Source organism: Gouania willdenowi, chromosome 6 (genome assembly GCF_900634775.1).
Source record: "Gouania willdenowi chromosome 6, fGouWil2.1, whole genome shotgun sequence".
NCBI lineage: Eukaryota > Metazoa > Chordata > Actinopteri > Blenniiformes > Gobiesocidae > Gouania > Gouania willdenowi.
The window spans coordinates 66,160,107-66,183,996 of NC_041049.1; the positions used below are offsets into that span (position 1 = coordinate 66,160,107).

The 23,890-nt window shown below is 37.9% G+C and overlaps 2 protein-coding genes across 3 annotated transcripts in view; both read left to right on the top strand.

Annotated features, from left to right (window-relative positions):
• ankrd27 (ankyrin repeat domain 27 (VPS9 domain)) overlaps positions 1–17,049 on the top strand; it is a 32,103-nt gene extending 15,054 nt beyond the window's left edge. The window contains exons 10-28 of one of the 2 annotated variants that reach the window (XM_028448879.1): positions 1,291–1,369; positions 1,528–1,660; positions 1,758–1,850; positions 2,411–2,532; positions 3,580–3,662; positions 3,765–3,880; positions 4,959–5,051; positions 5,888–6,085; positions 6,167–6,229; positions 7,006–7,122; positions 7,239–7,283; positions 8,507–8,620; positions 8,692–8,886; positions 10,568–10,687; positions 11,588–11,761; positions 11,908–12,001; positions 13,505–13,583; positions 13,660–13,711; positions 14,788–17,049. In XM_028448879.1, the coding sequence (XP_028304680.1) occupies positions 1,291–1,369; positions 1,528–1,660; positions 1,758–1,850; positions 2,411–2,532; positions 3,580–3,662; positions 3,765–3,880; positions 4,959–5,051; positions 5,888–6,085; positions 6,167–6,229; positions 7,006–7,122; positions 7,239–7,283; positions 8,507–8,620; positions 8,692–8,886; positions 10,568–10,687; positions 11,588–11,761; positions 11,908–12,001; positions 13,505–13,583; positions 13,660–13,711; positions 14,788–15,159 (2,342 nt within the window). In that variant the 3' untranslated portion in view covers positions 15,160–17,049. The remainder of the gene's footprint in view (positions 1–1,290; positions 1,370–1,527; positions 1,661–1,757; positions 1,851–2,410; positions 2,533–3,579; positions 3,663–3,764; positions 3,881–4,958; positions 5,052–5,887; positions 6,086–6,166; positions 6,230–7,005; positions 7,123–7,238; positions 7,284–8,506; positions 8,621–8,691; positions 8,887–10,567; positions 10,688–11,587; positions 11,762–11,907; positions 12,002–13,504; positions 13,584–13,659; positions 13,712–14,787) is intronic. The other variant, XM_028448880.1, reaches the window with a different exon arrangement.
• Positions 17,050–18,034: 985 nt separating this feature from the next.
• si:ch211-284k5.2 (uncharacterized protein CFAP97D2) lies at positions 18,035–23,123 on the top strand. Its single transcript, XM_028448882.1, has 5 exons — positions 18,035–18,274; positions 20,116–20,196; positions 21,194–21,312; positions 21,419–21,602; positions 22,942–23,123. The coding sequence occupies exons 1-5, from the start codon at positions 18,182–18,184 to the stop codon at positions 23,032–23,034; spliced, it is 570 nt and encodes a 189-aa protein (XP_028304683.1). The 5' UTR covers positions 18,035–18,181; the 3' UTR covers positions 23,035–23,123.
• The last annotated feature ends 767 nt before the right edge of the window (positions 23,124–23,890 follow it).

The following is a 23,890-nucleotide window of genomic DNA, read 5'->3' on the forward strand; positions in this document are numbered from 1 at the left end:
CGGTGAGCACTTCTTCAGCCTCCCATTAGAGATAAACAGTGGACAAGAAAGAAATGCAAGGACATAACAGGATTGTTCTAAATATTCCAAACGTTGAGGTACCCTGATTGGTGAAAATGTTTTACTTAATCATTATTATTTTGTCTTATGTAATGAAAAATAAGCATGATTCTCACAATTAAAGCAAATAACCGTCAAACTGAAAAAGAACCCAAGCAAGGTTTAAACTATTGACCTTGTGACAACTAGACCAAAATCAAACAAAGTGCACCACACAACCAACACAAGCTTGCAAAACAAAGACAAAAAAACATAGATCGTAACATTGAGAGTGTTACCTGAAGAGAATTTAATCAAATCTGTACGAACAAGAAATTATTCTTTGGGGATTATTGTTATTAGGGATGCACCAAATATTCGGCCGAATATTTAAAAAAAAAGCCACATTCGGCCTTCGGTTTAGTGAGTTAAAAGCAAGGCCGAATAGTATCGTATGACGGAATCAAACAACGTGCAGTGATTTTGAGTCGGAAAAGTGTGTGCACATTGCTGCACAACCAGCAGCAGCTCCTCCTTTCCCCACAAACACAGCCAGACTCTCTCCTTACCTCTCTCTGTCGTCCGTCACCACGCAAAAGTTGGAAACCGTCCAATTCCACTACGGAGTCCGTTGTTAGCGCTGTGAGCCCCGAATCTGTAAACATCCCCATTGTTTCCTCCTTACACTACACTGGGTCTCGCTGCATAAACTGGTGTAGCATTAGCACGGAGTGCTAACAGCTGATGTGTGTAAACAATGGGTCCGTGGCTCCAAGCAGTGACTCCCAACACAATCGGCAGCAGAAAAAGTAGTGCAGTTTGGGCATCCAATAGTGCAGTTTACATCTAGATATATGGCAATAAAGTATAATATATATTCTATAATAAGCACAGAAATAAAATAAAATATACACAAAATTTACAAAATGATTTCAAATGCATACAAAATTGCAATAAAATACACAAAACATCAAAGAAAATGACTCATAACACATGTTGAAAATGCAACAACACTAAGAAAGATTCTAAAAACACACAAAATGACCACAAAAATATATCAAATGAATTTAAAGGAAACTAAAAATAACAAAAAACATACACAAAACAACAACAAAAACACACACAAAACCTTTGTTGCTCAGATTGGTCATTATTCTCAATGCTGTCATGAATGTTGGCAAGGAAAATCACATATTTGTAGGCCCCGCTGTGGTTAAAGTTGCCCATCTTTGCTCTATGTGTTCCTTGCAGACAGCATTGAAGCTGTGAGCGCAGACGATCTCCTCTCTGTCATCATCTATCTGCAGGTGAAGACGGAAATCCCAAACTGGTGAGCCCAACAGGAGGCATAGTACCACCCTGGGTCATACTTACATGTTGTTTGTCAGAGCCAGCTAGCGCGTTTACTGATCAGTAATCAGCCAAATAAATAATAAATAAATAAACCACACGTGTCTGTTCTATTAATCTGTGGTTTTTTTTGATCAGGATTGCCAACTTGAGCTACATCAGGAACTTCTGCTTCAGCCACTCCAGCGAGGATGAGCTCAGCTACTGTCTGAGCACGTTCGAGGCAGCCGTGGAGTACATTCACAAGGGGAAGGTGCTGGATGCGCTCTCTGTGAGACACGTTGTGTTTTTTTTTTTTTTTTTTTTTTCAATTTTCAGGCAGTGTTGTATCTTAGTGTCGTCCGTGATCGTTGTTTTGGGTTTTTCAGGGCTCAGGTGAGCTGAGTGACAAGGCACTGTTCAAAGAGAAGATGAGTCTGCTCGCTCCTTGTGCCGCCACAGCCATCCACTCTCTGTTTGAGGTACTTGAATCTACCATAGTTAAAAAACTACCTTAATTAGTCCTATAATTAGTTAATAAGCATGTAATCAATTTGAGATTACAAAATTGATCAAAATAATCATGCAGCACTAATTAACGCTTAAATAATCAGAGTTAAATTGTGAAATTGGACTGATTAACACTTTGTGTTTACTTCACAGAGGAAAGAAATGAAAAATCCTTATGCTGTGCTACATAATTTTGTGTTTATGAATAAATATTTTCTGTGTTGTCAAATATTTATTCGTGCTCCAAATTTTTTTTTTCTACTTTGGGAGCACATGTGTCCCTTAGGTAAAGTTTCAGCGTAGAGCCTTGTGTGTGTGATTAGAGGTTTAGAAATGTGAATGTCATCATTTCTCAATCTGGATATGTTGTTTAAATCATAAAGATAAAGAATTATGTTGACTTGATTCTGAGCTAAAATTAGTTTTATAGCCCTGGTTTAACTTGTTTGGTGGGTTTCATGTTCTGTTTTAATATTGCGTGTGTGTGTGTGCGCGCGTGTGCGTGTGTGTGTGTGTTGTCCATGTGGTTCAGCACATTGCTAATGGAAATGAGACCGAGGTGGAGCGTCTGCTGAGTGAAGGAGAAGCTGATGAAGACGTTCGGATGTGTCATCCACTCTGCTCCTGTGACCTCTGTGATTCACATTTGTCAGGGTCAGACACACACGCACACACATGCACATACACTGTAAGGACATCTAAAATTCACATTTCACCCTCAACATCAAGGATAATTGTGTTATCTCATAGTGAATGTAGGATTAATCAGAAAACCAAATCAACACCCTGCGTTACCAACCCAGTGTGTGTGTCACTACTTTGTGCATCAGTGCATTTAGTATCTTCACAGAAAAATAAGGATATGTTTGTTTTTGTGAAAGGAAACATTACAGGGGTCAGCAACCTGCGGCTCTCAAGGGACACGCAGATCTTTAGTCACTCTCCTGCGGCTCAGAAATCAGTCACTGGCCCTCTAATCATTAAGTACGTTAACAGGCTCATTTGTTGTCATTTAACACAAGTGATGCATATTTAGTGAGAGATCTGAGCACTAAATGAGGAGAATATCCTTTTTGATGCATATCAAAGATGTACAGTATGTGAGCAGGAGTGATCATCTTGCTTGAGTACAGGATCTTTGGCAGGTAGGAGCATCAATTAAGCGCCACCCACTCGGTGGCTGACACAGGCCGTTTAGTGACTCCTTAATGTTGAGGACAGAGTAACACATGGCTTTCATTTTAGTTGCCTTGAGGGATATTTATAATCAGCTGCTGCCTCATATTAAATAGTGATTAAGTCTGAGTGTTTAATGGTTGTGCACAGACCATACACTGTTATAAAGACGGCGGTCCAGCCACCGGAAAGGGGCGGGGACTGTGAGCAACAACTGTCAGACAGCCCATCAAACACAATCCTGGGTCTGATTGGTTCTTTTTGCTCGGTCGCGGTGTATTCTGGCAATCTGCCAAAGGCTGCAGGAGCAGCAGGGGGCGGGACTCAATGAGCCTTTTTTTTTTTCACACAAACTATTAGTTTACATAGTGACAGCTTTAGCAAATATGACAAAAAGTCACTTTTATAAGAGTTACGGACTGCACCTTTAAAGAGCACCCAGCAATGCTTATTTTGATGTATAATGATTATATGACATACTGTTAACTTCTCTTTGACATTTTCTTTTGTGCGTTTTTGTCTCAGACGTCTGAACGACCCCTCAGTCATCACACCGTTCTCTAGAGACGAACGAGGATACACTCCGCTGCACGCCGCTGCAACGTGTGGTGAGAAGCTGCAGAGGAAGCTTTATATTCCACACCAGGTGTCTGTGTGTGTGTGTGTGTGATATAGGTAAAACCAACAGTTGGTTGTGTTTGGTGCGGCAGGTCAGGCGCAGCTCATCGACCTGCTGGTCCGTAAAGGAGCTTCAGTCAATGCCACGGACTACCACAGCCTGACGCCTTTACACCAGGCCTGCCAGCGAGGATATCAGGGTGTCACGGTAAACACACACAGTCCTCACTATGACACAGAGATACTCATCTGATTTAACTTCTAATCTCTACTCATTGTCACTGCTTCTAAGAAAAAGGGAATGTTTTCAGTTTCAACAAACAGATACATAGTGATTTGGTGCAGTAAAACATAATAGTGAAAAACAGTCTGTAGAAAACATGGGAACCAAATTACTGCCTCTGTTAAAAATAACAATGTATGGTATAATGTAAATGAATGAATGACTGAATAAATAGATACATACATCAATGTATTAATTCAGTGGTTCCCAACCCCATTTTCATATGAAAACAAATTCTGGTGACCCCATAAACTTTCTTTCTCTAAAATTAGTTTTTTGATCATGAAAATATTTAATACACTTCTTTGAGATTGTATGTGGCGTTTTAATTGGAAAAATAACAATTATGTATAATCTTTGAGCTTTCTGCCTATTCCTGGACTGTATATCTATTTCTGTGATATTAAAAATATATATATATATATAAAAATAATAAATAATTTGAACCAAATTAAAATTTTAAAATGTAATATTAATCAGTATTTTTTTAATTTTATTTTTACTTGACATTTCAGGTAACCCCATTTTGTTTCCAGCCGACCCCACATGTGGTTACGACCCCAAGGTTGAAAAACACTGTATTAATTCATTATTTAATTAATAGGTAATAGTAGATATTATAACTGACCTATGACACCTAAACTATGCATCATGATAACACTACTCAACACAGAAGTTGTTGTTGGATTGAATTTTGTAGATTTTCGAAAAGAAAAAAAATAATTCACAAAGAAATAATTGGATTTAGTATTTATATTAGTTTGAGTAGGTTTTTTTCTGATAAAATTGGAAATAAATAAATTGAAACTTGCTGTTGTTACCATATGTTAAAATGCTCAGACCTCACAATTTTGGTTTAGTTTACTTTCATTTTGTCTATCCTGTAGGAGGCCAGTGCTTTGTGGCCTCCTAAGTGTTACATGTTTTTTTTTTAACGTTGATTAGCTAGGTTGTTTTCTTATTAGTTTTTAAGGCTAAAACGATGTGTTCTGTGTATGTGTAGCTGCTGCTGTTGCACTACAGAGCCAACGCTGATGCTCAGGACAACAACGGGAACACACCGCTGCACCTCGCCTGCATGTACGGACACGAGGATGTAAGTAGTCCACAGACCATGTGACACCTCAGGATAAATTTGATCAGATTATACTTAAAGTAGCAGTATTATGAAAAATTCACTTTATAATGGTTTTGCTTCAGTGATACACATTTCTTTAGCCTCATTCCGAGGGTCAAAGTTGAAACATTTCTGTTTCCTCCCTCTCTTGTTATTCTACATTTTGTAAAAAGTCAGCTCCAAACGGGCGAGTTGGATTTTTCTTGCTTTGTGATCTTGCTTTCTGACAATCCCGGCTCCTCCTACCTTACATAAGAATGTGAGTTCCTCCCTCTCAAACTACCTTACAGGTAAAACAAACACCGCAAAGGCAGGTTGATAATACAGTCAATATCACAGCTAATATCTTTACGTTCATTATATAGATAATCTAGTATATATATATAAACCAAAGAGTTTCACTTTTAGTAGCCGTTATGCCACCTCGTATCACCTTAATGGGATGATCTAATGTTTTTGTGACCCAATTCGATGCAGTGGTTGGACAAAACAATGGACTTTTGTCTGAAATGGAATATTCCTAATGTCATCAGAGGTGAGGAGGACAAGAAGGTGCCGTAGCAGCTCATGTCGGTGTTTGAAACAGCTGACTCAGCTGATAATCGAGTTTACTTCCCTGCGGCGCAGCACGAGCCGTCACAATTAGCTTCATTTTTAGTAGCCGTTATACCACCTTGTATATCCTTTATGGGATGATGGGACCCTATGCAGTGCAACCGTTGGACAAAACAATAGACTATCGTCTTAAATGGACTATTGTCCGCCCCCTGCCCTGAACCAATTTGAATTTTGTGCGTTCTGTGCATGTGTGTCAGTGTGTGAAGGCTTTGGTGTACTACGATGCCCAAACATGCCGCCTGGACCTGCAGAACGACAAGGGCGACACGGCTCTGCACACAGCCGCACGCTGGGGCTACGAGGGTGTGATTGAGGTGCTGCTGGAGAACGGAGCCAGCACACACGTCCTCAACAAGAACAGAGAGTCACCGTTGCAGTGTGCACTAAACTCCAAGGTCAGCAACACACACATTTAACACAGTTATTACTGTATGTGTTAAAGAATCTGCTTTTTGATCATTGGTATTTTCTTTTAGATCCTCAAGATGCTGCAGTCCTCTCAGAACGGCCGTCCACACAGCAGCAGCAGCACATTCTATGTGAGTCTCAGCGCTCATTCATTCATTGTCTGTAATCACTTGATTTAACAGCTCAGACTCACATGAAGGAAACATTTACACATTGTTGCTGAATAACACCTGTTAACAAAAAGTCTGATTAGTTCTCAGAGCGCTAACAGTAGCTATATTTCCATTACCCTTGGAAATGCGCAAAATCTAAATAGCACAATTAAAACTGGTAAGGGAAATGCTTGAATTTTGAAAAAAACACTCATATCTTTAAAAAGTTTTTACGTTTTCATGAGGAGGAATTTCAGATGTTGGGATGTGTCCCGAAAGCGCTATGGAAACACTTTTTCCGCAAATACACGTCACAGAATGTGACGTACATGGTCACATGACATGAGGTACCTGGTCACATGACCACTTCTCTCCAAGAAAACATAGCGTGGTACGTGTAAATGGAAGAGGAGACGGGGACATTTATTCGCGTTATACTTAAACACATTAGACGTGAAACAACAAAGGAATACAGAGTTTTATAAGGAGGTTTGGAGATTTCATGGGAGTTACGAGGCTCCTGCCCAAAACAACCTTCAATGGAAACATGTTCAAAGCACAATTATTGTATATTTTGTCGACATTCAGAAATATCGCTTTTATTTTGAGAAAATTTGCCGCAATCATCACCTTTACCTAACTTGAACCAGCTTCACCACGTGTATTAAACAGTAGTGCTGCTGTCTCCATAGAGCTCAGCTGATCATACCAATGGCCTGCATTGATTTCTTTGTTGTATCTTGGTCTCCTGTCAGTCCTTCAATCACTCGTCTCTGGCCTCAGACTGCAGCAGCCACTGCTCCTCAGTCTCCAGTACGTCTTCTCTGGGCTCAGAGGCCAAACCTGAGGGGGAACGAGTCCGACACAGAGAGGTGATTGTCAGCACAACACAAAGACACACAAAGCAGACACTAACCTGTACAACACATACTCTGCCCCTTTGGGTGGCTTCCTTTTGTCATATCTGATGTGTGTGTGTGACCTTCAGGTGGAGAAGCTGCTGCGAGCCGTGGCAGACGGTGACATAGAGATGGTAAGCTGAAATCACATCCATCTATTTGCTGTGGAAATATATTGTGATGCAGCTGAGCTGTTAGATCAGGGGTTCTCAGCCTTGGGGATGCCAGATGCTTTCAAGAAACTAACAATATTTTTTTGCTGGTTTTTACCCTTTTTTTGCAACTACAACAAAACCTATTTTCATGACTTTTTCTTGCCATATTTTTGTTCCTTTTAATACATTTTTGCTACATTACTCTAATTTCTGCCGGTTTTCAATCAAATTTCAATGCCTTTTTTGCACATATTTTCCACTTTCAAGACATTTTCAGCACTTTTCCAACATTTCTACCACTTTTCCCACCTATTGTCACATATGTTGCCCCTTTATTGTCACTTTTAACCTTTTTTTACCATATATCATGCCTACTTGTGCCAATTTAACCACATTCATGATTTGTCATTCCTAGGACTGGGTATCGCCAGGTACTTCACGATAAGATACATTGTGATATTTTTGTCTACAATAACAATATTATCACGAGACAGCGATTCTGCAACATTGTCAATCAATTTCACATGAATGACAGCCAAGTAAAACAAAGTGGCTCTTCTTAACACACACACACACATACACACACGCGTAGTGTAAATTTGTAAACATCCACTTCTCACCTATTGTCTCATTGTACTGTCTATGTACTGCATTATCTCTGTGTATCACATACTGTATATATATATATATATATATATTGTTTTCGTCACATCTTGTATCTTGCAAAATAAAAAAAGATTTTTTTTTTTAAAAAAATCGATATTTGCCGCCAGTGAATCGATAACGTACCGCAAGACGAAACCTCGCGATATATCGTCGTATCAATATTTTGACACACCCCTAGTCATTCCCATTATATGCCAGTTTGCACCAATTGTTTTGGTATTGACACTTAGAAACCTTTTTACCACTTTTTCTGTCTGTTTTTGCCCACTCCAATTTGCAACTTTTAACCAATTTCTGTAGTTTTTAAAATCACATTCCACCATTTTTGGTCACTTTTAACCCATTTTTATTTCTGATTAAAATGAGGATTTACATCTTTAAGATGACTATTTACTACGGCCCAAATAATAAAACATTTCCTGGATAACAGTGGATATTATTCAGATGAATAAATAAATGTGGTTATCACAGATTCATAGAACAATGGACCATCATTTTGCTGACTCTGTGTGTGTGTGTGTGTTTTTGTGTTGAAGGTGCGCTACCTGTTAGAGTGGATGGACGAGGAAGAGGAGGAAGTAGCTGTACGCTTTGAAACAGTGCTCTGCCATCCACTGTGTCAGTGTGCGCGCTGTGCTCCCACTCAGCAGGTGTGGTGTGACCTTCTGCGAGTGTCAGATGATGGCGTTGTTGAACCATTGCTGTGCCGTGTGTCTTGCAGCTGTCTGCGCTGCAGCCTGGCGCTCTGGGCATAAACAGCTGTAATGTGGACGGCTTCACACCTCTGCACGTGTCTGCCCTGCACGGCCACTCGGCGCTCAGCACTCTGCTCATCCGTCACGGATCAAACGTCAACGCACGCACCAACCACAACGCCACGCCGCTTCACCTGGCCAGCCAGAACAGCCATGTCATGGTAGGAGCATCAACACTGGGTCAAACTCTGACGTCTTAAAGTTAAGCGATAATTCTAAATGTCTATTGTCGATAACCAACTCTGACTTTTAAATAAAAGTCTTTTGTTTCTAAAATATTGTTACATTTTCACACAAAACAAAGTGGATTAGTTAATGAAAAGTGGCTCCCTTAAAAGTGCTTTAAATATACTATGAGAAGAACAGAACAATTCTTTATCTCTGTCCACAAAGTAGGGCTGCTCAATTAATCGAAATTTGATTACGATTTTGATTATTACACCCAACAATTACAAAAATAACGTGATTGAGAAAAAATGATAATAATAAAAAAAAAAATACATATGTATATATATATGTATATATATATATATATATGTATATATTTTTTTACATATGTTTTATTCGCTAAATAAAACAAACCCACTATTTTGGACATCTACAAATAATAAAGCTTGGCACACACATGTTATTAATACTAACTTTGAGCCAAAGCTAGCCTGAAGTTGTTGCTAGTGGTCATACAACAGGAGAAACGCAGCAAAAACGCAAGGTAACCAGGTTGCAAGTCAAATTCTCTTAAATGGGAACACTTTGGGTTTGATGATGAAGACCTAGAGCAAAGACACATCACGTGCAACAAGTGTTTGGTTTTGTGCAAAAGTGAACATACTTGATTTCAGTGTTTAAAGGATTTTATTTATGTTCAAAGAATCTATTTTGTGATTTTTGTTTTGTTTCCATTTAATTGTTTGAATAATTGTGATTTAAATTATGGGCGACCGTGGCTCAGGTGGTAGAGGGTCGTCTTCTGATCAAGAGGTTGGGGGTTCGATCCCAGTACCTGACTATGTGTCGAAGTGTCCTTGGGCAAGACACTGAACCCTAAGTTGCTCCCAGTGGTCGACTAGCGCCTTGCATGGCAGTCCTGTCCCACTGGTGTGTGAATGTGAGAGTGATTAGGTGAATGAGCTGAAATGTAAAGCGCTTAGAGACTTCTTCAGTGTGGGGATAAAGTGCTATATAAATCAAGTCCATTTACCATTTATGACTAAAATAATCATGATTATTATTTTTTCTATAATCAAGCAGCCCTACCGCAAAGTGAAATGACTGCATTAGAAACAATCAACTGGGGCCACACATGACATTTAAAATGACAACAAAAATACAGAAATTAACAACAAAACACAAACAGAAATACACAAAACGAAATGAAAATGTCAGAAAATGCGCATGCTCAAAAAACACACAAAACAACAAACATTTACAGTTTCACTCCAAAAACACACAAAACAACTACAAAATACAGGAAATAACACCAAAGATACACAAAATGACAGAAACACCTTCAAAGCTACAACAGGTTATTATTCTAAATGCTTATGAATGTTGTTCATGTGCCTCTTTGGCACCCGCTGTGATAATGTTACCCATTTCTGAAGTTGCTAAAAGACTAAAAATGGAAGCCTTTGTCGGACTGGTATTTATTGTCCATCTTTTGTTAATATTTTTTTGAGGTGAATATTGTAGGATTGAGACAAAGGTTTCTGTACGGTATTTTTTTACGTTTCTGAAAGATCGACTCTGAAACAAAGACTAAAAAGTTGTTGTGAATGCTCATTATTTAAAATACTGTACGTACGGGGGTGTGACCGTGGCTCTGCCTTTGATCATCATCAGGTTGTCAGGAATCTGCTGGAATCCAACGCCAAATTGAACAAGAAGGATCGCTATGGTAACACGCCTCTGATGCTCGCCTGTCTGTGTGGAAACCTGGAAACGGCCACAACTCTCTTACAGGTCCCCACACACACACACACACACACACACACACACACACACACACACACACACACACACACACACACACACACACACACACACACACCCCAGGGTTGGGGTCAATTACAATTGTAATCACGTATTTGATAATGAATTATGGCATAATTATAATCGTAACTGTAATTGAAAAAATCTGTTGCTGTTGTAATTGTATCTGAATTGTAATTAAGTTCAGAGAATTGACTTTGTAATTACCATGGAAATTCTATAAAAATTATATTTTGATTAAATGCAAAACACTTCTATGGCTTACACATATGTAGTTAACAATTATTAAAATATGTTTCATATCAAGTTTCCTCACTACCTCTCAGTGAATCTTTACACACATACAGGTGGTAAGGGGGTTAGTATATATATATATATATATATATATATATATATATATAAATTATTTTTTTTATAAGTATGAAACAATTTTACAGAATAACAATACTGTCAATGTAACTGATGTTTTGTACAAAGAGTTTATAGCTATTGTTATATTCCAATGTTGTTCTTAGTTTGGCTTTTACACAAGATATTATAATGTAAAGATGCTTAAACAACAATGTACACACATACAAAACCACATATAATCATCACAATGCTATATTAATAAAAGTTAATAAAATTATATTTGAACTGTAGTTATTATAAACATAATTGTAATTGACATTTAGGGGAAAAAAAATAATTGTAAGTTGTTTGTAATTGGAAAAAATACCAGTTACCATAATCATAATTGAACTGTAATTGAACATAAATAATTGAAAAATGTAATTGACTCCAATGCTGACACACACACGTAAACATGACTATCCAGACTTAGAGAATGCAGTGTTTCTAATGTGTGTAAAACCATGTGTGTGCGTGCAGAGCAATGCTTTGGTGAACGTGGCGAACCAACAGGGCAACACAGCGCTGCACGAGGCTGTGCGAGGGGGGCATCAGGCATTGGTGGAGCTGCTGCTGAGAGGCGGAGCTTCAGCCGGACTCAGGAACAAACGGCAGAGGACGCCGCTGGACTGTGCTTATGAGTTGGGCGGCAAGGTGACTGACAGTACAATCATGGCAATATAACCTGTGAATGACAATGTTCATTTTCCACCTCTGTTATATGGCATTTGACACCAGTTTGGTTTAGTTGTGTGATACGTAAAAATGACATCACTGATGGAGGCCTTTTTGCTCCACAGAACACTGAAATCCTCAGAGCTCTGCAGAAAGCTTCTGGACTCTCCCCTGACGCCGAACCAATCAAACTGCTCTCAGTGCCCAAAGGAGCTCTGGGTAATGAACGCACTCGTGTCCATTTTTGTCCCGAGTTGTAGTCTGTTGACAAAGAACCATCCTCATGTGGCACTGTCACGATACTGCATGAACAAAGAAAGTTCTGCACAAGGGCATGTGGAAAAAGTGAGAGTGAAAGAGGAGGGGCATATTCATATTTCTTTTATACAGTTTTGATATCAAGAATTTCCTGGTGACCCTAAATACAGGATAACTTTTTGATGATGCTTGTTATACTGTATTAAAAAAGGACAGAGTAACAAGAATTAGTGGCAAATTTAGCTCAGATATAGCTTTTAACTGCATTTTATTATTAGTAGTAGTAGATTTGTATTTGACAAAGTGAAAGTATAGAATACAATTGTAAGATTGTGTGGTTTTGATTTGAAAAAGTATATGATATATTAAATTTTTTTATTTCTAATCAGAATTTTTTTTTATTTTATTTTCCATTACTAGACATTTCAAGCAACCCCATTTAAATTCTAGGCGTAAAATATATCTTTCAGTCGTAGAATTTGAAACTAATCACTTAGAATTGGTTGTTGTATGTTTTGTGACTCAAATATAACACCACACTGGCCACGGTTACATGATGCGTTCTCATTAAAAAACATTGAAAGTGTTCTGCTTTGTGTTTACATGGAAATGGTTATTCCAAATTAAGGTTTACATGGACTAGGAGTTGGGAAGGCTCTGATTGGACATGGGGAGAACGTGATGTATCACGTCTATCGGGCAAAACACACAACAAACCTTTTATTGTCAGCTATAACACAGAGGACCACGCATGAGAACTGTTTTCACTTTTATTTTCATTGTAGTTTTGAAGCAACAGCTCGACATTAACACACTGTGGTCCACAGAGCGGAAGGAATCGCCGATAAATAAAGCTCAGTAAAACAATAACCAGGAATAAATATTTGCTCCCTGGTAAAGATAGTAGCTCCAACAACCGTTACAATTATAAACTTGGTGATATTACAGCCTGTGCAATAATATGGGAATGAATTTTCTCCCTCTCCAGGTCAGAGTATCACCCGTCCGGTGAAGCCTGTTCCGTTTGCCGATGTTCATGTGTGTAATAAGTCCATGTGTCTGTGTGAATGTTTATGCGACTTTTTTAATATACTTAATAAAGAAACAGTTTGAGCTCCAGTCCAGGCCGCCATCTTGGATTATGTCGTCACCAGCGTGTCATCGCGGCAAGTCGCACATGCGCAGAACGACCGGAATTAACTTAAAGCGGAATAAAATGTTTACAAGAAAGAGGAATTGTTTAATTTGGAATTGAAATCAGCCACCTAATTCAGATTTAATTTTAATTTGGAATTAAATTAACATTAGGAATTAAGTGTTTACAAGGTCAGTTTAAGGAGGAATTAACTTCTATTCTGCTTTAAAGAGGAATTAAACTTCCCATGTAAACATGTCCACTGTTCTACAGCCAGTTATGCTGTTGTATTAAGTCACTTTAATGAGGATGAACTGTGTGTTGTTCAGCTCATTCCTTGGTGCAGTGTCTGAGGCCACAGGATCACTCTAATGGAAGGAAACTGAAGCCGAACTCGTCCTTCAGCAGGTAAACACACACACACCCCTCCCTCCAGCGTGTCATCATGTCACTATGGTTACAGTCTACATGTGCTTTGGTTCAGGTTGCAGCAGATGAAGAAATGTTCCTCAGGTTCTCCTCCCCCTCTCATGCAGGTATGTGTTTTCCTCATCCCTTCCCTTCTTACTGTCACTGATCACATGATGAAAGCACTCCCACATGTTTTGGTTAGCTTAGCACGTAGCAGAAGTGCAATGACAGATTCTGGGAAGACAAAGACAAACTCTGCTTGTATAAAATGTGTCTTTGCGCGTGCACAATTGTGGCTTAAATATGACGTTGCAACATCTTTTACAACCAAGTTAGCTTAGCTAGTAGCGCTCCTGGCTCAGAAGGTAAAGGGTTGGTGTTATCAGGTAGACTTATCGGTAGATTACTGATATATCCTACTCAAGTAGAAGTACTGTTACTTGATTAAAATTGTACTCAAGTACAAGTAAGTCATACATAAAATACTCAAATGCAAATAAAAAATATCTCAATAAGATAGTACTAAAAGTTACTAGTTACTTTCACCCCGTTTATTTTTGGTAATAAATCTTGCCACGGTTCCCTTGCATACAGTAAACATCTGATCTATAAACCTAAAAAGGAAAAGACTAATTAATTTATTTTCTACACAGGCATCTGTATAAAAGAAAAGGTTTGTCAAAATGTACAATTATTTTGTAAATAAAATACACCAATGAATTAAATTAAATTAACATTAACATTAACCTAGCATTAGCTCAGCAATAACCTAGCAATAGCTTAATGTTAGCAATATGGTTGCAAAAGGTTGAATTTGTCATTTGTTTACATAGATTTGAAGGTAAAAACTGGAGCAGCTCCACTAGCTTAACGAGCTGGATCGGAGCTGAAAAGTCAATGCACTTTCACAAAAAGATTAACCACTCAAAAAGTTTTAAAATTACAAAAAACAGCTATAGCATAATACATTTTCTGAACGTTTTGATAGCTTATTTGTAAAAATCAGAATTACTGATTTAGAAATGTACTCATAAAAGCAACTCAATTACAGTAACGTGAGTACTTGTAAACTGTTACTTTCACATCTGAAATTTGTCTTATGAGGATGATATTGGCTGATCAATAATTTGATGGATAGTTATCGTGCCTCCTAGAGATAACGCTGTTTTCACACCTCAGTGAAACTCTGTCACTTCCGTAGCTCGATGCGGAGAGGAGGAGGCTGAGACGAGGAGAGACCGTGGAGGTGGACACTGGGCCGCGGCTGAAGGAGCGTCTTCAGAGTCGACGTCACAGGCTTGAATGTGAAGAACCTTCAGCAGAACCATCGGAACCCCCTCCACACACCGAGAACACAACGTGTGAGCACAACGAGCAGCACAGACTCAGTCCCCAAACCACTGAAGAGACACGTTACACACCACACACTCCACCTACGTCTACATCCCCTCATCCTCATCCTCCATCTGACACACACACCCACAGCCTCCCAGCGCTGGACACACGTTCAAAGGAGTCGGCTGGATCTTCATCAGACAGCTGTGATGAAGACTGCGCTCGGCAGACGACATAACGTAGTAGCCTGCATGTTTCATCATCAAACATCCACTTTGTTACGGATGTTTGCTTTTATTCGCACACAACACGGACTTTTTAATCGTTTTATTTATTTGCAGTACCATGTTGAAAATTTGAAAAACTTTGATAAACATTTATGTTTATCAGTTGTTTTAGCCTTTGGACATTTCCAGTACATTAATAAATTAGAAAAAAAAATCTCAGAAAGTGGTTTTGAAATAGAAATTCCCTTCCCTGTCACGTGTGTTTCCAGCTTCTACAAACTGAAAAAGGGACGCGTCGCACATGTTGTGAATGTGTTTTTAAAAAGTAAACCAATGCTGGGATTAGAACACCAGCCTTTAATCAAATAACCTTTATTAGCTAATTAATCGGTGCTTTATTTAATGACAAGTTGCTCCCTTAAATGTCACTTCCTGTCCATTGTTTAGAGACAGATAAATAATAGATCTGTTCATGTCAAAGTTAAACGACTGTTTTATTAAAGGTTTTTGACCGCACGCACAAACACATGTTGCAGTTCTTCTATTAATGTTTGCCTCTATGTAATATGTGATCTGGACCAGCACACGCAAATAGATGAATGTGATTTAGCAAAGCTGGATCTGATGGTTGCTGTTTGTCAGGGTTGGGGTCAATTAGAATTGTAATTTAAAAAATCCGTCGCCATCTTAATTGAGTTCAAATAATTGACTTTGTGATCGTAATAACCATGGAAATTAACTAAAAAGTTGGGCTTTTATATAAAATAATATAATAAATGCATTAAAATATAAATGTAAAGATGCTAAAACAACATTGTTCACGCATAATAAAACACATACAATCATCATAACGCTATGTATGAAAGTTAGTACAATAGTAATTGAACTTTAGTAATTGAGAACTTAATTGTAATTGAATTTCGGGGAAACTAATAATGTATTTGTAATTGGGGAAAAATGCTGATTATTGTAATCATAATTGTATTGTAGTTGAACATGGATAATTGAAAAATGTAATTGACCCCAAACCTGCTGTTTGTGTGCATGATGTCAGCATATTTAACAGTCAGGTGTTCACTGTCACAGCTTTACTCACAGATGGCTGCAGGTGTTGTTGGCGAAGCTTTTCTGCTGAGTCAACATTTTAGATTTAATGAATGATAAATAATGTAAACATTTCAGATGAGCCGTTTTTCCCCTTTGTTCTTTCTGTACATCTTTTATTGACTTCATCTGTTGTTCTCTCCACAGCGTTGACTTTCCCACAGACACCCTTACAGATGGTATTTATCGTGCTTGTGTTCACATTTGTTTGCTTTGATTTAACAATTCTATTTATTCACCTTTTTCCCAAAAAGCTCATGTGAAACCTTAATTTATATAAGTAAATTTCCACCACTTTAGTGCTTATCATTTGCACAGGCAATCTTAGTAAATCACCCACAACAGGTGCAAAATAGCTCCTATAACCTGTTTGTTGACCTTTAGAGCACTTGGACACAGAAATGTGATTTGTCTTCTATCTATTTTTAAAAGGACATCCGTTTCCTCTCTTCTCTACAACTAAAAGAAAAAAAAAAAAAGGGACGCACATGTTGTGAGCATGTTGGTTTTCAGCCTGTGAAACCAGCAGCTTTGATTGAAAGAACAAGCGGTTTTGAATTGTCGATGGTCGCCTGGTGTCATCGCTAATAATGGACTCTGGTAGTCCTCTGAGCTTTAACCTAATGTTGAACCTTTGATGGAGTTGTGCTTTGCAGATGTTCACTCTGACACAACACACCCAAATGATCCAAAGCCACTGCCTGTTGATTGATTACAATTTTTTACTGTTGATTTTTCACCACAGCTGAATGTTAGTTTTATCTGCACGCAGAAATAAAGGCTGTATAATGAACCTACAACGTTTAACATTTTGGCTATTTAAACGTGTCTGTGTTGGATTTTATAAAAGATGAAATAGTACAATTTGACCCGACTCAGGTCATTAAACAGTAGATTTATGGGCAGTAACATGAAGAGACCCTGAATATGAATGGCTGGAGGTGCTTGATTTGTTTCTGTGTGGGTATAAAAACAGATGTAAATCATTAGACAATAAGGTTACATTGTGTAATCTTTGGTAATGTGTTTATGGTAGAAAGAAATAACAGTACTTACCCAGATCAGGGCAATCCTCACTCAGTGTACTGAAGTAATAATTCTTCAGTACACTGTAGAATTCTGACATCATCACTGCTGAGAGTGATGATGTCAGAATTTAGCAGAAGTTCCACAGTGATGATGTCATCAGTCCAAGCTGGGAGCCAATACAATTGAGCGTGATTGAGTAATTATGCCATTCACATGTCCAATTTCCCCAAAATATCAAATTTTTCATGAGTTTTTCAACGTGTTTAGGTCCTGAAAAATGTGACCATTTGGCCATAAATAAAATAATATTAAAAATGTGGTGCATTACAATAGGGTCCAACGCACCATTGCGCTCGGGCCCGAATTATGTTATAATTGTAATTAATTATTAATTACGCAATTACAATTATTATTTACCCCAACCATGCTATGATTAACCACCAGACTGCTAAAAAGCACCCAGCAATGCTGCGTACTACAGTTACCTATGGGTAGGTTATATAAATATTGATGTAGGAGAGCGACACTTGTCTGTGATCTAGTGCATCATTGCCCCATGCATAGCTCCTCCCCTGTGTGTGTGTGTGTGTGTGTGTGTGTGTGTGTGTGTGTGTGTGTGTGTGTGTGTGTGTGTGTGTGTGTGTGTGTGTGTGTGTGTGTGTGTGTGTGTGTGTGTGCGTGCGTGCGTGCGTGCGCGCGCGCGCGTGCGTGCGTGTGTGTGTGTGTGTGTGTGCTCAAAGTTAGGAAGATAAGCTCAGTAATAATGCATGGGTAACGTATCTGGCATGAATGGGACAAAGAGGGGCTTGTCTCCATGGTGACGGCTTATAAGGCTGCAGAAACGAGCCTATCTTTTTCCCTCTACAGGTGGTGTAAGTGAATGCGTGTGAGATCAGCAGCATGCACAGGTCGTACCATCCTCTCCAACCCGTCACCAACCGTTATTTAAAACAACAATGGGACCAAAAGAACTATGAAAACCACCGCTGGAAGGTAGGTGAAAAGTACAGCGAGTACAAATACTGTTAGATTTTACATTTAACATTTACATTTAGATTTAACATGGGCATTATATTTTTATGAGAAAAGTAAAAATCCCAAATTTCACAAATATTGCTGTAAATCTGGTCAAAAGTAACATAAAAAAAATTCACATAAGTTTTTTTAAACGTGGTTTGTTGCTAAATGACAAAAAGCATTTACAATCAGCGCCACATATTATAGGGTGCCGAATGTAAAAACTCACTGTTAACTAGCTGACATATTTTGAACATTTATCTCATACCTACCTCACATTTAGCTATTTTTTTTTTCTTTTTTATTCATTTGAGACAAATTAATTTAAAACATGCATGTTTCTAAACATTTACCTTTGCACTTGGCTACTGATTAAACATTTAGATTTGAATTTAACATTTCGATTTAGATCTATCATTTAGATTTATATATACTTTTAATATTTAGATTTGATTTTAATATTTAGATTTGAATTTAACATTTCGATTTACATTTAACATTTCAATTCATCATTACATTGAGATTCAACATTTGCCTTTAGATTTTAGCATTTAGATTTACATTTAACATTTAACATTTACAATTAACATTTACATTTACCATTTACATAGAGATTCAACATTTACATTTAGATTTAACATTGACATTTAGATTCAACATTGACATTTAAATTCAACATTTACATTTAGATTTAACATTGACATCTAGATTCAACATTTACCTTTAGATTTAATATTGACATTTAGATTAAACATTGACATTTAGATTTAACATTTACATTTAGATTTAACATTTACATTTAACAATTACATTTAGATTCAACATTCACATTTAGATTTAACATTTACATTTAGATTTTACATTTACATTTAGATTTAACAATTACATTTAGATTCAACATTCACATTTAGATTTAACATTTACATTTAGATTTTACATTTACATTTAGATTTAACAATTACATTTAGATTCAACATTCACATTTAGATTTAACATTTACATTTAGATTCAACATTTACATTTAGATTCAACACTCACATTTAGATTTAACATTTATAATTAGATGTTTTTTCATGTGAATACATTTGAAACAATGATATTATAGAGCATGCTGTTTTACATTAATTTCTTTCTCAAATGAAAGAAAAGGGAGCTAAATGTTCATAAATGCTGGCTTTGAAAAGGTTTTTACATTTAGCACCCCATAAATACTCACCCACAGACTCAGTTAAATCCCTCCAGTGCTTTTGTTTTTCTGTCGGAGCGCATTAGATTTTTGGAAGACTTTTGTGGAAGCTTTTTTGTTTTTTACTTTTTGCTGAGTCATCGTCATCATCATCATCCCAGCATGTGTTATTGAAGTTGACTAATCATTGTTACTGTTTTTGTTTTTGTTTTTACTTTTACTGAAGTAAAAATATGCAGTGTCAAACTCACTCATCCCAACAAGAAAAGTCTGTAAAATCTTAGCCTGGGTTTTTTTTGGGGGGGTGTTTTTAATTCACTCAGTCTTGTTTTAGATATTTAGTTCTGTATGAGTATGTGTGTGATGTGTTTTCAGTTTATTACCAGTTCCTGTGTTTATGTCTGTGAGTCAGGGTTCCTGAGTGTGTTTCTACACTTTGTATCTTTTAAGTCTTTAGTTTTGTTCAGTTTTTTATTATTTGTAAATGGGCTGTGGCATTCTTAACATTGGGAAATGATCAAATGTTGCTGTTATTATTATTATTTCATGGGTCTTCCTATCAATTTTAGGACATTTTTGTAGAAAATGAAGGAAAACCAACTAAAAGTCACTGACCTATTGACCTGTCTAGGTGAGCACTGCTCTGCCTGCTGTGGACACAAAGGGCTGCAGAACGTACACACACGTGATGCTGAAGCCAAAAAAACTTCAGGTCAGTGCGCACACACGCACACAGAGTCAAATAAAAGTTGTTTTTTTTATTTGTATTTATTGAGCGTTTGTTACAATATCATCCGACCAGCAGCAAAAAGGGGTTTTTGGTTTGTAAGTGGGTACACCCCCTTTTAAGGCAGAAACACCCCCTTCTTCTTATTCGCTTCTGAATTGTAACTTAACGTCTGGTCTTGATCGGTATTTCAAAATAAGATCTTGTAATAGGGTTAGGGTCAGGCCATGACCAATAAGCTGAAGCAGTAACTAAGCCGGTAGTCAATTAGCGGAAATAACGTTTTTTCAAGCCCTTTTTGATTGGTTGGTGAAAAGGTACCGGAACCCCCACTAAGGTGGTTTTGTAGCCCATCCGAAACGCCCCACAGCGGCCTGACCCTCCTCGTTTGTTAATAAAACCCTGACAAAGGGTGGGCAAAGGTGATTTTAAAGAGACTCTCCAATTTTTTTACAAGTCTGGCCTAAAAGCTTCTAAATTGGAAAATCTGTGCTTGAGAAAATGCTTTTTTAAGCACCATATTCATTTTATTGCTTTTTAAAGATGACATCACGCATGCTCCCTTCCTGTATAAAATCCCATTGACTCTATGTGTTTTTTTGTGTTAAAACACATGCATATTATATTTTCCATCTTTGATATTCTCTGGGGAAATACTTCAGGTTGATTGTAGTCTGTTTGTGTGTGTAATCATCTTTTCCCTTATTTTAATGTCATACTCAGCTTCTTCAAACACTTGAAATGTATCACAGACTTTATTACCTGTATGCTAATCCCTGCAGCAATGCACAACTTTAATCCATCCACGTCCTGTAGGTTGCAGGGCAGTGGTTTCATTCTACTTCTGCTTCTTTATGTTAAATAATGCCCATAGTGGCTCCAGTAACACTAATTAAACAAAGCATTGACTCGGTTTATTCAGTTCAGTCGACAAATCTTCTGAAACATATAATATTCCTTCTGCTTCTTTTGCAATTTTCAGCTACAGGAAGAACGGATGTCAGTCATTGACAGAGACAACCGCCTCCTGGCGTCTAAACTGGCCTCCATAGTTCACTCCAAAGGTCTGGTAGATCATAGAAACCAGTACCAGCCCAGGAGGTAAGACTTTTTTTTCCAACATGAGAATATGTAATTCAATTCTTGTTTATAACTCATCATGTTTGAAAAAGAAATATTTTAAAGTTTTTTTTTTAACCCACCCGAGTCTAAATGCTCAGAAGAGGAACCATGAGCTCCTATTGATCGGTCAGCAGAACCACGGCATCTACCAACGAATCACAGCTCGGCAATCCGAGTACCGCCGTCGGGTTTGGTTGAATGAGTGGGAGAAGTCAGAGCGTCGACTCGACAACATCTCTCGGTTCCCCAAAAGACTGGAGGAAAAACACGTAAGTCTAACATTAAAGCTGCAGTATATAAGTTTGTTTTGTGTTTTTTGGCCAAAAATCCATAATCATTTTTCAGCACTTTTTAGCCCTGTATAAGACATTTAGGTGCGTGATGCTGAATTTCAGCCAATCAGAGATCTTTCTACAAACACATGTGCTCCATTTTGGGCGTCACTATTGGCTGCTCGACTGAAGTCAAGCATGTTCACATACGTGTAATGGCGAACATTCCAGCTGAAGTTCCCATCACAGCGTTAGACACAACAGTTACACGGCAAAGCAAGAGAAAAAAGGGAGACTGACTTGGAGAAGCAACAGAATAAAGGCACAAACATACTCGGGAGGAACGGACCGCTTTGCGTTCTCGCGGATCCACGTAACTGCTCAGGGTCTGCCCCACATACTGGTGTTAGCGGGAAAGTGAGAACAGATACATCGCGAGTAAACCTAAGGGAAGCTTTTCAAAGGAGGAGAGAACAGACGCAATTCATTTTACAGTCTGGATGCAAGAGTGGTGGTTGTCACTCTGCTCTGAGCGTCAGCTGAGATCACAGCTCCCTCTGTGAGCTTGTCGCGGGGGAGGAGCTGATGGCAGCAGCCGCTGTTCATGGCAGTAACTACAGAACTCTTCAATAACACAAGATAAAGTCCCTACATTTGTCACTAGTCCATATTGAGAAAAAAGTGGCTAAGAGCTCCACAGCTGTGCGCGTTCACGAGGATGCTGGTAAGGGACGATTGGTTTCGAAACAGGCAAGGAGGGGGTTGTTTCTCACAATTCTACATACTGCAGCTTTAACATGTACAGTACTTGTGTTATAGATCTGTAGAGCAAACTTAGATAATACCAATAATCACTTGGCGCATAGATATAAAAAAAAAAGTTGATTGAATACATCAGGCATTCGGCCTTGGCCTGGACTGAAACCGCTGCTATCCTACAGGAGATTAACACTACACAGTAAACATGTAATTAAACAAGATAACTATCACATTCATCACATTAAAGAACTGTCACATTTAACATTTAGACCTATACCAACAAAGATTTACCGTACCTTTCACTACATTTGGCTTTACGACCCTATGTGTATAGCTGATATGGCAAGTTTGCAACAAAGAATATCATACACAAGATAAATAAGTTCACCTTTGTATTAAACTCCAAGAAAAGTCTTATAATCATAAGCAGTTTAGTATAACTTAGTTTGTCTTATTCCATTCTAAGGCCAAGGGCATGAAGGAGGAATACCTACAGGACGATGTTCAACTAAAGCAGATTCTTCTAGGCTGTTACACACAAAAAAAAGTGTTCACTGCTGTGTTTTTGTATCTGCAGAGGTTTCAGCGGAAGGTGAAGTTTTCCTCTGAGGACAGTGATGATGACTCTTCAAACAGAGAAACGTGTGGCGTCTCCAATCGACGTCAATGACTGGATGTGATTTCTATTTATGTCATAAAACAATGTAATATTCATCATTTCAAACAAACATATGTATTACAGTTGTAACACATCTGTGACAGTCAGATCTTTATCAATACTAACCATCTTAGTTATAATAAAATGCAAGTATACAAAATGTTTTGATTTATTTTTTAAGAAATCATTGGGAAACACTGTATTGGAGCCACACAGATCAGATAAACTGTCCTCAGCAGCTCACAGGGGATGGGATTTGATCACAAACCTAATAAAGGTGAGAGTGATTACTATTGCAACAACACATTGGAGGTTAGGGTAAAACTAACCTGTCTCACGACGGTCTAAACCGTGATGAGAGCCAATTAGAGTCAGTCTCACAGGTTCTAAATACCTCAGAGTTGTGAGGGACAAATAATAAGGAATGTCGTGTTGTGCTCAGGTTTTTTAATGTGAGTAAAAGATGGTTCAGGTCTTTTATTGACTTTATCAAAAAAATGTTCATCCTTCTGAATAGAGCTGGTCCACAGTTCCGCAACATGTTTTACAATAATGATGTAAGTGGAAGTATTTTCTTTAATTTGCGAAAAGAATGTATTTTGTCTGTGTTTGTCAGCAGGCCAGCGTGATAAAGAGTACAAAGAATTTGTTGATTCCACTACAGAAACTAAATTATTTCTGCAATTAGATGCAAGAGAAAAAATATCAGTATCGACATTGGTTATCAACCAAACGAGCCTCAAAAAAATATCGGAATATTGGATATCGGCCAAAAATCCAGTATCGTGCATCACTACTTTTGACCCAATTAATCACCTCATTTATCTAGTTTTTAATCCTAAATGAAAATGAGCTAAATAGTAAATGC